This window comes from Alnus glutinosa, chromosome 1, assembly GCF_958979055.1.
Source record: "Alnus glutinosa chromosome 1, dhAlnGlut1.1, whole genome shotgun sequence".
Lineage (NCBI taxonomy): Eukaryota > Viridiplantae > Streptophyta > Magnoliopsida > Fagales > Betulaceae > Alnus > Alnus glutinosa.
This window is the reverse complement of record NC_084886.1, coordinates 49,632,666-49,648,601: the sequence shown is the minus strand read 5'-3', so window position 1 is coordinate 49,648,601 and position 15,936 is coordinate 49,632,666. Positions and strand designations below refer to the sequence as shown.

The 15,936-nt window shown below is 37.6% G+C and overlaps 2 protein-coding genes across 2 annotated transcripts in view; one reads left to right on the top strand and one right to left on the bottom strand.

Annotated features, from left to right (window-relative positions):
* LOC133861237 (uncharacterized) overlaps positions 1-3,339 on the top strand; it is an 11,327-nt gene extending 7,988 nt beyond the window's left edge. Inside the window, exons 17-22 of the mRNA XM_062296978.1 lie at positions 163-187; positions 296-366; positions 958-1,262; positions 1,437-1,624; positions 2,626-2,848; positions 3,030-3,339. Of these exons, the coding sequence (XP_062152962.1) occupies positions 163-187; positions 296-366; positions 958-1,262; positions 1,437-1,591 (556 nt within the window). The 3' untranslated portion in view covers positions 1,592-1,624; positions 2,626-2,848; positions 3,030-3,339. The remainder of the gene's footprint in view (positions 1-162; positions 188-295; positions 367-957; positions 1,263-1,436; positions 1,625-2,625; positions 2,849-3,029) is intronic.
* Positions 3,340-4,513: 1,174 nt separating this feature from the next.
* On the bottom strand, positions 4,514-5,933 carry LOC133860713 (uncharacterized). Its single transcript, XM_062296296.1, has 2 exons — positions 5,597-5,933; positions 4,514-5,460 (listed from the first exon to the last, which is right to left on the bottom strand). Exons 1-2 carry the CDS (start codon positions 5,756-5,758, stop codon positions 4,900-4,902), a joined length of 723 nt encoding a protein of 240 aa, XP_062152280.1. The 5' UTR covers positions 5,759-5,933; the 3' UTR covers positions 4,514-4,899.
* Between the last annotated feature and the right edge of the window lie 10,003 nt (positions 5,934-15,936).

The window sequence follows — 15,936 nt, the reverse complement described above, 5'->3', positions numbered from 1 at the left end:
TCTCAATTAAAGTAACTCCCATCTGTTCTATATTTATTGCTACAAGAAAAGGAGTTCTAAAATGACCTGCATGCTGTTTCAGTTAAAATTTCTATCCATACTTCATCATTTCAAAAGTAGACTTTTGCTATTTTGTGCTACATGATTTAATGCATTATATAGAAATGCTGTAATTAACTTATACTTGGTATAGTTTTGGAATTGCATTTGCAGATGACTAGATCTTATTCTTTCAATTGAATTACCAACATATCATCTATATTTCTTAGAATTTATTTGTTATATTCTAATGCAGGTCATAACTGATATGGAAAGGTTAAAGCAAGATTTCAAGGAGAAATTAGAGGAAGCACAACATCATCTGATGTGAGAATTTCTTGCTAAAAAAAATTCTAATGTACCGTAGTTTCACACTATTGCATATGAAAGTGCGTTAAGCAGCATTCTGTTTTCAATCCCACAGCTAAATGGTTATGAAGACAACCATTCCCTATTATTAATAAAATGTAACATAAGAAAGAACCAGCACCCCCCCCCCCCCTCTCTTTCTCTGGTAAAACCTAAACTGAATATTTTCTATGTGATGGGTAATTTTGACTGTTGATGCATATATAAACTGAGTGTCCCAAATATTTGGGTTTCTAGAAATCCAAAACAGTTGCTAAGAAACAATTAGTGATGGGAAAAACTGTTTTGGCATTGCATGTAGATAATTCATTGATAAATTGCTTTGTGATAAAAGCCCTCATTCTAAGAAGAATACAAGAACAAGCCACTGAGAAAAATAATTTCCATGTGGCATTCAATCATCCAAATCAATGTAATTCCAACTATGTGAAACTTGCTTGTTAATGATTGGTGCTTGTCATTAATATGGCTAGCCTTGTTTTGAGAGTAGCAGAAAAATCTGTGCTCTAATGTATGGTCTATGTGGTATTTCTGCATATGTGACTAAAGGCTCTCAAAAGATCTCTATGAAAACCTGTTGCTCGCTAGAAGGAAGATAATGGAACATGGAACTGAACAAAGATTGAGGAAGATGCGAGAAATATCTGAGGCTGCAGCAGTGGCACGTTCTATTCTTCATAAGAAAGTGCGACAGCTTCGTGTATCTGCAATTCAATCTTCACAGGCAACTCCAGCTAACAAAATCCGGCATACATTGGCAATTAAGGGCCAGCATAATGCGGCAGAATACAATGAACCTCATGTGGCTTATAAGAACACATCCTTTGTTGAAGACATCAAGCACTCACAGTCAGGTATTCATTTAGAGTTGATGAGATCTTCTGCCAAGTCCACCTTGCCTGTAGTTGAATAACATTTGCTAAACTCAATTTTCCTACAACCCATGAATTATGCTATCTTAATCTTGTGTCTTTTAGCGTCATTGAACTTTTCTTGAGTAGATTTTCTTTCGCCTATATATGTTGCAGAGAAGTCTCAGGTTCCCATGGTTGGTGATATGGTGTATGTTTCTTCTCTTGGGAGGAGGGCGGCAGTTTTAAGAGTGGAGCCATCTAAAGATGAAATAGTAGTTCAAACTGGTAACATGAAGTTGAAGTTAAAGCTGACTGAGATTGAGACGTGACTAACAAGGATTCATGCATGTCATTGTGAATAAGTAAGCATTTTTATACTAACGCAGGTCACTTACATTGCCTGCTGTCTCCAGTCCTTATCCAAATTAGCAATCTCAAAGGACATTGCCAGGGCAAGTGTTGGTCCTCATTTCAATTTAAATTAGTCAACAATTAGTAAGTAGGTAGTTAATCTAATACATTGGCAAGGAAAGGGTGAAAAGACCCTGATTATGAATTAATTAACTACAATACAAAGACATTATCTAGGGAAGATCCTTACCTTGAATAATCTTAGAAAGAGACATGTCATTGTGATTGATAGGTGTTGTATGTGCAAGATGAATGGGGAAACTGTGGACCACCTTCTTCTCCATCGTGCCTTATGGAATGCTATCTTTAGCTGCTTTAACTTGTCTTGGGCTATGCCTCTTCGGGTGGTAGATTTATTCGTTGCTTGGTGGACGGGTGACTGCTCTCGGAATGCTGTTGTGTGGAAGATGGTTCCTTTTTGCCTTATGTGGTGCTTGTGGAGGGAACGAAATGATAGATACTTCGAGGGCAAAGAAAGGACGTTTGAGGAGCTCAGAACTTTTTTTTTTTATTCTTTGTACACTCGGACTGCTGCGTTCCTAGCTCCCCTAGTGATTAGCTTTCATGATTTTGTTGTTCTTTTTTCTTCTCTGTCTTAGACGCTCCTCTTGTATACTCCTTGTGTACTTGACTGCGCTTTGCATTTTTAATGATGTTTCTTACTTATAAAAAAAAAATACAAAGACATTATCTATGTATACCTACAGACATGCTCCAAAGACATTATGTACCTTTAAGTTTGATTCTTCCGTACCCCATTCTACACCAGCTCAACTCCCATTATCTGATCTCAGTACTTGGGTGTTATATAGGCATCGAAATGTAGTCTTTCTATAACTGACAATATATCATTCTCCACCCCCCCCCCCCCCCCCCCCCCCTCTCTCTCTCTCTCTCTCTCTCTCTCATGTATTATGCAGGAATCTTCTAACTTGTATGCCATGCCTTTCAGGAAGGTGGGATCATATTGAAGACTATTTTCATCACGTGCACTCAAGGTGAGGAACCACTGAAGAAGTGTCAGACAGAGGACCAGAAAGCAAAGAGCTCTGATTATTCAATGATTCAAGTCATATAGTGTAAAGATATTCTCAGCTAAAGAAACCCGCATGCTAGTGGAGACTAGGCGATGGTTTAGTTTTGAACTCCAACTTCTTGAAGATACTAAAGAAAAGGTGCAATATGTGCTTTTGTTTAACTTAATATGTAGCTTATTTGAATAATAAACAATCAAAACAACATCTACCAGAATGAAGAAATGCTATACCTTTATCTTATTCGTCTGTCTTCAGATGATTGATTATTATATCTAGTTTTCAAATGTGTATACGATCTCATGAAAATCTCTATCAACAGGAAAGTTTATATTAGCTGGTGAAGATACTTTGACTTCCTGGCAAATGGATGGAAGCTATAAAACTATGCTTGTTGAGCATCTCAGGCCACATTTGGTGTCTTCGACCATAGATCCTGAAATTGGCATTGGGATGGTAAGGCCGTTTTGTTGTGATTGCTGCATTATAGGTAAGGCACTTTATTGGATAGATTTATGAAAGAAAAAGGAGGAAAAGGAAGACTAATAGTTGTCATTCACAGTGATTGAGGGTGCCTTCCTATTGTATATTTGGGATGGTATATTTTTTAGCTAACTTGAGTTTTTTTTTTTAAGTCCTTGAGAATTTTTTACGTCTTTCGTGGGGAACCAAAAGTTTAAATCGCGCACTTGGGAGTGAGTGGGCAACCAAAAATTTTCTGGTAGTTCGTACACATTGGGTGCTATGTGAGGTAGCTAGTGGAGGCTGCCTTTATACATTTTTGTTTTGACTTTGCATCTTAAACATTGATGTCCTTGATACTTTTTCACATCTTTCGTGGCACTTCCCCAGATGGACGTGTGAAGAAAGAAAAAAAAATCAGAAAAATTTGAGCAAGGGTGCATCTGGGGAAGGTTTTTAACTTGAGCAGATGATAAATTTGTCCTCTTTCATGGCACTTCCCAGATGCACCAAATACTAGCCCGTATTGATGAACATACTTTCACTAAGCACAGAAAATGGAAATTTCACTAGTGGTGCGAGCAAGATTTTCAACTTAATTTATAGGTTCATTATCATTGTATAAAAGACTCCGAGTCCGTTTTGTTTAGCGGTTTGAAAAAATAATGCATTTTCTGAAAAACACTTCACCTTGCCTGTTGAGACATTTTTTTGCAATTTTGTTTAAAAATGAGCGTTTAACCTGCAAAATCAAACGGACTCTCAAACTGCTAAGAAACTTGGAATTGCGTTTTGAACGGGAAGGACGTCACAGTCATAACCAGGGCATGACATTGACTCGTGGTATATACATATTTTATATATTTCCCTTGTGCAAATAGTTTTTTTTTTTTGATTGAATAGGGGAAAGGGAAAAGAGGATGAAGTCACAACACATCGGAGGAATTTTTTAGAGGAAGGGATAGACACAAACAGTCTTACAAGCTTAATCCAACACATATTTCCAAAATGACCTATCTCTTGAAGAGATGAATGAGCTTATAAGGCTGCCTCACTCTACTTTCCTCTCCGATGTGGGACAACAAGCACACGCTTTTTCTTTTTCTATCTTTTTTTGATTGAATAGGGGACCTTCTGCAAATAGTTGCAAGAGAATGTTCCCTTGGAATCAAGAATAAAATGGGAGTGGGATTTGCTCAGGAAAATAAAAAATTATGGGAGTGAAGATTCTCATCAGAATAAAATGGGGGAGAGATTAAAATATGTTCCTTTGTCCTTTCATTTGTCTCACTGGACTTCCTTTTTGGTGCAAAAGTTCAACTGAAAAGCTGATTGCCTGCGGAATTGAAAAATATTATAAAGAGACTAAAATTAAAACAGCATGCCAAAAAGGTACGCTTGTTTAAGATACAATTTTAAAAAAACTTGATGTGCAACTTAAAATTCAACTTGAGTTGAACTGAAATTGCTCTTATTCTCTTGGCACACTCTTTCTTTTTATCTAATCTTGTTGCTATAGCATGCTATATGCTACCCTATATACTTCAGTGGATCCCAATCTACCTCGGATAAACATTCACAGCAATTACCTATTCAAATTACTAGTAATTTAGGCTGGTAACGTGAGAGACCCTATACGTATGAGAAAATTTATTTGGGCAGACAAATCTCATATGGGTCTCTCAACAGATAATTGCTGTGAATCCTAATCCAATTCCGTGACCAATTTTTCAAGCTTCCCCAAGCTCCTTGTCGTTGTGGAGGTCATTATCAGAAACAGAAGCAGCCCACCCAGATTCCAATGTGGCATCCAAGAAATGGAGCAAGAAAATGAGGACAAAGCAGGACAGAAACATGGGGATGGGCCCAAAGATCCACAAGAAGAGAGGGAAAGAGAAGTAAAAGGCACGCAAGCCTAAAGACCAGAAATAGCTGCCCCTGTTCACCATCCTGGCAACATACTCGGCAGTGAGATGCTGGTAGTGGTGATCTGATGACATCTTCTTGAAGGGCACGTTGATGAGGATGCTTGCATGGCTGAAGCACCTTATAGACTGGACGTTGAAAAGGAAAGCAACCAAGAAGCACACCAAAATGGAGAAGAACTTTATGGAGAAGCCGAGCTGGCTTCTGTCTCCCAACACAAGAAGTGCCGATTTGTCCCAGCTGCCGCTCGTCATCAGGACCGCAATTACGGAGCTAAGCATTATCGCCGTGGAAGCCAAAAGGGTCGATGCCATTATATTGTTTCGCAGTGTCTGTACAGCCAGAACACCACTCTTTGACACGTCCTGGACAACCATAAATGTACACATTCAGCATCATGAATCATGATCTGTCATTCATGCATGCATGAAACAAATGGAAATCCCACAAGAAATTAAGATTTGACTGATCGAATCCATGGTAAAAGGAAAAGAAATTTACCTCCATCATAGCCCGGACCCAGAAGCGGCGAATGACGGCATTGATGCCGATGACAGTCCTGTTGGGGTGCTTCAGGATTTGATAGAGGAGCCATATGTGGTATGTCACCATTACAAAAAGGCCCGAAGGAACTAACACGTAATCAAGAACTTTTTTCTCCATTATCGTAAATCAAAAACTACGTATATATGTATTATATATATGGGTTGGTTCTCCTTTGTCTCTCTGTATATAACCACCCTTTTGTTTGTTCTTGAAGGCTGCCGCTGCCGATGGAAGACAGAGAGAGAAAGAGTCCAAGTGTGATACGGGTGTTGTGTTTGTGGACGAAGTAAATTGGGAAAACGAGGGGTTTTTATACATAATTGCAATTTGCTTTCTCGTCCTCCAACTCAAAATATAAAAAATACTCAAAATTAATTATACCTTTATGACGTATCAGAGTACTTTTTCAAACAAAAAAACAAAAAATACTCTCTAAAAAAATTAACAAACAGAGTTTATTCAAACTTGCGTCTGAATTGTAATGTCTCTCTTCAACTTTAAAAGTTGCAATCGATCCCCTAAATTATTAAGCCCTTTCAATTAGTCTCATCTGTTAGAATTTTTTTATTAAATCCGACAAATTTTTTTTTTTTATTATTTTTTTAAAAAAGTAAGATGCTTGCCTCAGATAAAATAATAATAATAAGGGTTAAGTACCTCTATGGTTCCTGCGTTTTAAAAACTTTATTTTTTAATCCATGAGTTTCAATTTGCATCACAGATAAGACCTAAGTTTTGGGAAATGACCTAATTAGTACCTCGGTTAACTTCTCCGTCCAAAAACTACCGGCTCGCCACGTCACTGACACTTAGTACCACTAGAATGTCGACACCTGTCCAGTGAGACACGTTAGCATCTACTTAATTTCCAAATCACTCAAACACCTCCACATCACACACCCACGTCATTTGTTTATTTTGGGGGGAAAATGTTTTGCAATTTAAGAAACTTAACTGAAACTCAAATATTTCAAACAAAAAATTTAAATCATTTCATCGTTCATCTAAAAAAGAAATAAAAAAGGAATTGTCTGTTTCATCGTGAAAAATGAACTTGTAAAGTGAAGAACCCTAATCCCTAAAATCCCTCTCGACCGACTCCCTCTCGACCGGCTGACTCCCTCCCAGACTCTCGTTCGATTTCTCTCCCGTCGACTCCACAGAACCGGCTGGTGCTCCGTGACTTGCGGTCTTTTTGCTGAGGTATCACCTAACCTCGACCGGACGTAGAAGAAAGGAGATTTCGCTCGCTCATCAAGTCGGGCACATTCCGAGGTATTTTGCCCATTTTTGTGTTTTTAGAAGTTTGTTTTGTGCTATATATATGGATTGTATATTGTGATTGTCGGTTGAATCTTTGTTTTGGTTTTTGGAACAAATGCTTGTCGGTTGTTGTGGGTGGAAAAAAGTTGAGTAGGGTCTGACCATCATCACCTGTTTTTGTCTTTTGTTGGATAAAGAAAACCAAGAACCAGTTTGGTTGAGTTGTTGTCCAGCACATTGCATTTTGGAATATATTACTTTATTGCATATCTTTGCCTTTATCTGTTTACTGTGTTTGTGGTTGCACGTGTTGGCCAAGAGGGTCCCAACTGGGCAAAAGGGAACAATAATGTACAAAAATCACTATTATTGGATTAGTTTCACCTTGCAACTAAGTGTCAAGACATGATAAAGGATCTAATCCATAATTTGTTCACCAACTGTGCACATCAAAACATTTTATTTTTTGATAAAAACTAGAGATACACGTCTTTTCACACTAAACTGGGAAAGATTACACAAACTGCAATAATTACATTATTGGATTGTTGCCATGGTGAACAGTTTTGAAATTAAGTTGAGAAAAAATAAACTTGTGAATGAATTTGTAGTTAGGTTGTATTTTCAAGTCAGCTTGGAAGTTGTTTGAATAGGTGATTACATTTTTTTTCTTTAGTCTTTTGGGGGAACCATTGGAATAACAGTTCTAAGCTACATTACACTCTTTATATACTGTGTTAATTCAGCCTCAAATTAACATTTAGACATTGAGAACTTTATCAGACCAGAACATAAGCAAGCAGAGCCAGGGTCGGCTCAATAGTATAGGCAGCTTAGGCCTGTAAAGGCCCCTTAAAAATTGCCTCTACCAAAAAGAGAGAGAGAGAGAGGAGAGGCTATTTAGCATGCTATGAGGACCTAAAAACAAAACAAAAGCTGACAAGGGATGTTTAAAACCTTAAAACATTTCAAACAAAACTACATGTACCCCTTTCTTTTTTCACTTCTTTTTTTTTCATCATTGCTAATCAAATCTTAAATGTAAAAATTTGATTAGTAATTTTGCATCTCAAATTTAGAATGGAAAAAAAAAAAATAGAGGTACTTTGTTGCCTTAACTGATTTACTTGTTTAGTTGAACTCGGTGCACTACTTATATTCATCTTCAAAATCATATCTAATTTTATGTTCTCTGTTTCATATTGTCATACTTGCTGATGCTATCAAATCTTTGTGCTAATTACTTCAGTCAATTGTTGATGTTATCATGTTGCTTCTCAGAATGTGTCGGGGCAGAAGTATTTGAATGTGCATGTGTAATTAAGTTAGAGGGTCTTACTTGTTTTTTACATTTTACATACTTTCTTTGCCCATCTCTTTGGTAGTTAATTTTACAGTTTTTATTGCTAGAGTGTGACGATTCTTTTTTGTTTAATTCACAGGGTGTAGAAGATGTCAGATTCAACATTTGATCTACTTGTTTACCATAATGGGCCACTATCTGGACACAAGATGGCCTATATTGGCGGAGACATTCTGACAATCGCCGGTATAGATACATCACAATTCAAGTTTGGAGATTTGACAAACATTTTGGAATGCTACCTGGAATACGAATACAACAACATACCCAAAATGTACTACAAATTTGATGGTGAGACCAACGAGCAAATACACGGTCTTACCAAAGATGATGATTTCGTTACTCTGAAAGAATGGCTGTTGAATAGTGACAGGAAAAAGCTGCATGTTTTTGTGGATCATGAAGAACCTCTTCCAATTGAAGTGGAAAATCCTGTTTTGCTTTTGACCCAGTCTCCTGCAAAAGTGCCAGCAGTGCAACAGACACCCCAAGAGCCAGCAGTGCAACATCCACCACAACAGCCAAGGAAACAGAGTGATGAGGAGGAGGAGGAGGACATTGAGTTGAGTGATTTTGAGTTGACTGATGGCGAAGAGGAGGACATGTTTGTAGGGAAGGAAAAGGATGTCCTACGCGAACCCAATGATGATATAAATACCTGGTTTCAGACTTGGGATAGAGATTTCAAAGCGGGCATTGAAGTCGATGCAGCAAATGACCTGGACGCGGATTCATATGACAGTGAGTACTTCGACAGTCTAGACAGTGATGAAGAAGACAGTGAATGGTCAACTGTAAAGTGTAAGAAAAGGTATCCCGAGTGGAAGAGAAAGCGGGACTGGAGTCAGACAGTGGAATTGAGTGTAGGGTTGAGGTTTACGAACCCGAAATAATTTAAAGAAGCATTGCAATTATTCGCAGTGCAAAATAATTTCAATTACAAGTATGTGCATAACGACAAAAAACGGGTAATTGCCCACTGCAAATCGTTATGTCACTAGAAAATACATGCCTCCTGGACTCCATGTAGAAAGTATTTTCAGATCAAGACTCTCCATAATGAGCATAACTGTGGCAGTGTTACTACAACAAGAAGGCAACTATAAGGTGGGCTGCAAATCGATATGTAGAGATTTGTCGAGACCAAAGAAACTTTACAACTAGGGCGTTGAGGGAAATGGTACGTCGAGATTACAACGTGCAGATGACAATATTGAGTTGCCATCGTGCAAAGAAGATGGCAATCGATATCATCGATGGAAGAGATGGTTCACAATATTGTCACACCCAAGAGTATTGCAGTGCATTGCGGAAGTGGAATCCCGGTAGCTCGGCTTACATCCAAAGGGACGGAGTGTTCTTCCAGAGGATGTATGTTTCTTTGACAGCATGTAAAGAAGGATTCTTGATAGGATGCAGGCCGATGATATGTGTTGATGCCTGTTTCATTAGGACCAAATGGGGTGGGCAGTTGCATGCCGCAATCGGCCGTGACGGTAATAATGACATATATCCTATTGCATATGCGGTATGCAAGACCGATAACAAGGATACATGGACATGGTTCTTGGTCCAACTGTTGGAGGATATTGGTTATCCGCGGGAGCATATATGGTCGTTCATGTCGGACCGACAGAAGGTAATATCTAATACAATTATCGTATGGTCATTTTTATTTTAATAACATTTGTTTGACATTTATTTTTTGTTTACACAGGGGCTAATCGATGCTCTGGGGGATCTAATGCCTGGCCTCGAACATCGTTATTGTGTTAGGCATCTGCATGCAAACATGAAGGGGAAGGGATGGAATGAGAAGGAGTTCAAGGACGCGTTATGGGGTGCAGCTAGGGCACCTAATGAAGTCCAATTTAAGTACTACCTCTCTGTCATTGGAGGTATGGACAACAAAGCTCTCGAGTACATTGAGGGGGTTGACCCAAAAATGTGGTCAAGGCACGCATTCCGAACCACCAGCTGCAGTGACATCTTGCTAAATAACATCGCCGAGAGCTTTAATGCTTGGGTGTTGGAAGCAAGAGGACAGCCGATACTAACTTGTTTCGAGACTATACGGCGGCAAATTATGAACCGGTTCAGTCAGAAAAATGATGGGGCAGCAACAACACCGAACGTAATTTTGTCCGAAGATTGTGAAGAAGTTGGAGAGAAACAAGTTAGAGGCGAAGAACTATATTTGCCGGTGGAGCAATCAGATGCAGTTTGAGGTCGATAGTGCCCATGAGGCTCGCGCGGGTTGTGGATCTTCAAGAAAGAACATGTGGCTGTGGGAGGTGGCAACTTAATGGTATTCCTTGTCCACATGCAGTTTGTGCAATATACCTCAATAAAGGAAAACCCGAGACTTATGTTAGCCATTGGTATATGATGGATACATACAGAAAGTCCTATGCCTCTGGGATTAGTCTTATGCCTGGCCCCGATGAGTGGCCTGTTGATGAGGGTGTGGGACCTATAGAACCACCGCAGCCAAGGAAATAGCACAGGAGGCCCAAAAAACAGAGGAAAAGAGGAGTTGATGAGCAGCCAGACGAGAGCATTAAAGTGAGTCGCAAGGGATACGATGTGCGGTGTGGAAATTGTGGTGAAAAGGGGCACAATGCTAGGAGTTGCCGCGAACCCGACAACCCAAATAGGAAGAAGTATCCCAAACAGCCTAAGAAACCGAAGGTAGATATTTCTGGTCGAATAACTATATTTCTATATATACTGGTTAAATGACTATATTTCTGTAACTAATGTGTTTGTCAAATATGGGCAGAGAAGCACATCCGATGCAGGGCCATCAGATGCAGGACCATCAGGTGCAGGCACACCAGATGCGGGCGCAGACCCATCTACCCCTGCAGCTCCATTAGGTGCAGGCTCATCTGCCCCTGCAGGTCCATCAGGTCAACCGGCAAGGACACCTCGAAGACAAAGAATACCTCAAGGAACAAGCATACGTCGAAGACCAAGAGAAAGGAGAATGTCTTCCATATACAAGAGGCAACCAAAGGTTAGCCACATACTATTTTTTTTTTTTGTTACCCTATGTGGGCTAGTTAATAGTTATTTAAATACATGTTGATTGACCTATCTCTTGGTTGGGTTGCAGCAAGGTACAACCAATTGAAATAGATTGATATACAAGACAAAGACAAGACACATTTTGTGTTGATGGATGCTTGTATCCGGGTTGTTGATGCACATTTTGTTAATGTATTTTGTTACCTTACTGGGTGTTCATGTGATGTGCACATATTTTGTGTTGTATTGATATTTTGCAAAAAGGGTTGTTGATGTACATATTTGTACATGTTTGATTATTAGATGCACATTTTGTTAATGTATTTAGTTATCCGACTGGATGTGTACTGGATGTGTACTGGTTATTTGAAATCAAGGCACAGGTTGCTCGTGATACATATGTAAAACCCATACGAAGGTACTATTTGTGATACATATGTAAAACCTACGTACCTACTATGATATAGACTAAAACATTAGGTCCTTTATGTGATATTGATTAAAGGGCAATAGAATAAATTGTTTCGACATGAATAAGTGACCAAAATTTGAGCACGAGTATAAATTTGCTGACAAATTACAGCATGAAGGGATAGTGTTTGTGTTTTACATTAAAAACATATTAAAACCCATACGAAGGTACTATTTGTGATATATATATAAAACCTATGTACCTACTATGATATAGACTAAAACGTTATATACTTTATGTGATACTGATTAAAGGGCAATGGAATAAATTGTTTCGACATGAATGAAGTGACCAAAATTTGAGCACGAGTGTAAATTTGTTGACAAATTACAGCATGAAAGGATATTGTTTGTGTTTTACATTAAAAACATATTAAAACCCATACAAAGGTACTATTTGTGATATATATGTAAAACCTAGGTACCTACTATGATATAGACTACAACATTAGGTACTTTCTGTGATACTGATTAAAGGGCAATGGAATAAATTTGTTTCAACATGAATGAAGTGACCAAAATTTGAGCACGAGTGTAAATTTGTTGACAAATTACAGCATGAAGGGATATTGTTTGTGTTTTACATTAAAAACATATTAAAACTCATATTAAGGTACTATTTGTGATACATGTGTAAAACCTAGGTACCTGCTTTGATATAGACTAAAACATTAGGTACTTTCTGTGATACTGATTAAAGGGCAATGGAATAAATTTGTTTCGACATGAATGAAGTGACCAAAATTTGAGCACGAGTGTAAATTTGTTGACAAATTACAGCATGAAGGGATATTGTTTGACATAACATATTAAAAATACTTCTCCAGCAGCTCCATCCATAAAACTTACATACTTCTCATAAATATACAAAATACATATCCAAACTACATAATCTACAATTCATATCTCAAACTACATTTCATTTCATAAGTGCAACACAAGCAATCAACAGAATGGTAAACCATGACAAGAACAAAGCATACATAAAAAATTTATCTCTTCTCTTATAGCTGTCATTTTCCTTCTTTAGACACCTGATGATTTCCATTTGTTTATCATCCCCCTTCTGTGATTGCCTAACTCTTTCCATGCAACTGACATTTTCATTCTCCAAATCTTTAATCCTTGCTACCATAGTACCATTTGCATCCTCTACTTCGTTAAGCTTTTTGGTAATCTCATCTAAGACCTTCACACCCCTTGCACAAGTTGGCTTGTCCAGCCATTTGAAAAATTTCCATGCAGCTTTTATCTGCATGTTGAAGTATAGCATTCAGTTAGCAAAAACTCACTCAAACTACCTATAATTATAACAAAATGCTTACTCTTGAGTTGTAAGTGGCGCAACCCCAAAATTTTCTTTCAGGATTTTCCCTAGTCCACGAGGTCTTCAATGGGGCGGGCAAATCGCAAAAACAGAAATAGGATATGTCAACACGGCCCACTGAGGACGATCCAGATGATGACTTCAAAGAACGAACAACACAAAGCACATAACAAACAAAAAATTGTCTAAATCTTCAAACGGAAATTAAGAAAAGATTAAAAAATTACAATTTTTTAAAAAAAATTTGAGCATAAGAACCGACCTTGTCTACACCACGGGAAACTTCTTTCCTTTTGGAATCTCGTGTGCGACAAGAAGCCATCAATTTTTTTTCCACCCACAACAACCGAAAGTTTCGGTTTTTATAACCTCATCACTTTGCCCAACAATCGACAAGCATTTGTTCCAAAAACCAAAACAAAGATTCAACTAACAATCACAACACACAATCCATACATATAGCACAAAACAAACTTCTAAAAACACAAAAATTGGCAAAATACCTCAGAATGTGCCAACTTGATGAGCGAGCGAAATCCCATTTCTTCTACGTCCGGCCGAGGTTAGGTGATACCTCAGCGAAAAGACGGCAAGTCACGGAGCACCGGCCGGTTCTGTGGAGTCGACGAGAGAGAAATCGAACGAGAGTCCGGGAGGGAGTCGGCCGATCGAGAGGGATTTTAGGGATTAGGGTTCTTCACTTCACAAGTTCATTTTTCACGATGAAACAGACAATTCATTTTTTATTTCATTTTGAGATGAACGATGAAATGATTTAAATTTTTTGTTTGAAATATTTGAGTTTCAGTTAAGTTTCTTAAATTGCAAAACATTTCTCCCCCAAAATAAACAAATGACGTGGGTGTGTGATGTGGAGGTGTTTGGGTGATTTGGAAATTAAGTGGATGCTGACGTGTCTCACTGGACAGGTGTTGACATTTTAGTGGTGCTAAGTGTCAGTGACGTGGCGAGCCGTTAGTTTTTGGACGGAAAAGTAAACCGAAGTACCAATTAGGTCATTTCTCAAAACTTAGGTATCATCTGTGATACAAATTAAAACTCATGGACTAAAAAATAAAATTTTTAAAACTCAGGGACCATAGAGGTACTTAACCCTAATAATAATAATAATAATAATAATAATAATAATAATAAAAAAAAAAAAAAAAAAAAAAAAAAAAAAAACTGATCTATAGACCATGGCTATGAAAGTTTTTATTTATTTTTTTAATTTAAGGACAAAATTATATTTTCACATAAATGATAGGCGTATAATGGACATTTTGTCCATTCTTAAATTAAAGGATTTTCCAATTGAAACATTTTACTAATGAATTCTGCTAATGAGTGCGCTGAGAAGGAACATTAAGAATTAAATTTAAAGCTATATTATTCAATTCTTATTATCCTTTAAAAACACGTGTATTCCACTTTTAATTTGCACGTTCAACCCCACTATCAGCAACCCACTTCAGAGATTGAAAAAGAGAGGATTTTAAAGGAGGATCCTACAACCAGCCACCCACTTCAAATTGAAAAAAAAGGAGAACATTTTAAGGGAGGAGGGACCTGTTATACGGCTTCCGAAATAACACAGAAATTCAGCCGTCTAAAAGAGGATTTTAGGCATTTTAAGGGTACGCAAGACCCGTTTGCCCCAAACAGCTTAAAATGCAAGGCCCATCTACTCGGGATAAATAGCCTCACAAAACCATAAGTTAAGCCACTCAGCTAGGGATGTAAATAAACTAGTTCGTTCGACAACCCGCTCGATTTAACCCGATACTAAAAATGAGTTATATAAATTTAAACATATATATTAGTAATTAAGTAATATATGTTATATATGTTACTTAATATTTATATGTGTGTATTAATTAACATACTAACTAGTTAGTTCATAAACTAACATATTATCTAGTTAATTAATATATACTAAGTAAATGTAATTAACTATATGTTATTCGATATATATATACACTAAATACGCATATGGTATACTAGCTAAGTAAATATTGTATTACATATTAATTATAATACTTTAATAATATGGCTTGAACTTCACTTTGATCACACATTGAAAAATTTAATAGTCTACCTTGAGCTCTAGTTGAGCCAAACTTGTCGAGTAACCCGGTTCGGTTCGACTTGAATGTCATTCTCAATAAGCTCGAGCTCGCCCGAATTTTAAACTAGCTAAGCTTGAAAACGCATTTTATAGCTCATAAACGAGCCAGTTTTGAAATCTTAAAACTCAACTCGACTTGATTCGATTACATCCCTAAACTCAGGAATAGGAATAAGGCTAACCAACTCAAAGTCAAGAGTCAAACATAAAGAACAGGAGACGAGCTTCCGCAAGTAACATTTTAGAAAGAGACGATCTGTGGCCTGTGGTCCATTTCCCCTCTGGCCTGTTGACACTATTCTAATATGTTCAACCTCCTTTTAATTGACTCCATTCTTACAGGAAAAGAAGCAAAACTTCCCATTAGAGAAGAATATTTTTTGGGATCCAAAGTTTACGCAAAAGAAGATTATAATTGTGCCGATGAGGACAAAAGTGAGAGTATTTACTATCTGCCTGGCTTGTTAAGAAAAAGGAGAGAGCTGTTGTGGCCACACTCAACACAAAATAGAGCTGAGCCTGTGTATTTCCAGACTCTTCCATTCATATACCCAGAAAAGGAAACTGGAATCCTCATAATCTGATAAACAACTTGAAATGAAATAATGCATCTAAAAATGGTTAATTCCATGACTTGCTAATTTGGTATATAAGTTCTGAAAGTTGATTCAATCAGTCTGAATCAGATGTCTGTATCAGGTAACCCAATCAAA

Coding starts and splice junctions, on each gene's coding strand:
- LOC133860713 (XM_062296296.1), bottom strand. CDS start 5,758: ATGGAGAAAAAAGTTCTTGATTACGTGTTAGTTCCTTCGGGCCTTTTT. Junction 5,461..5,596: donor GGGTCCGGGCTATGATGGAG/GTAAATTTCTTT, acceptor ATGGTTGTCCAG/GACGTGTCAAAGAGTGGTGT.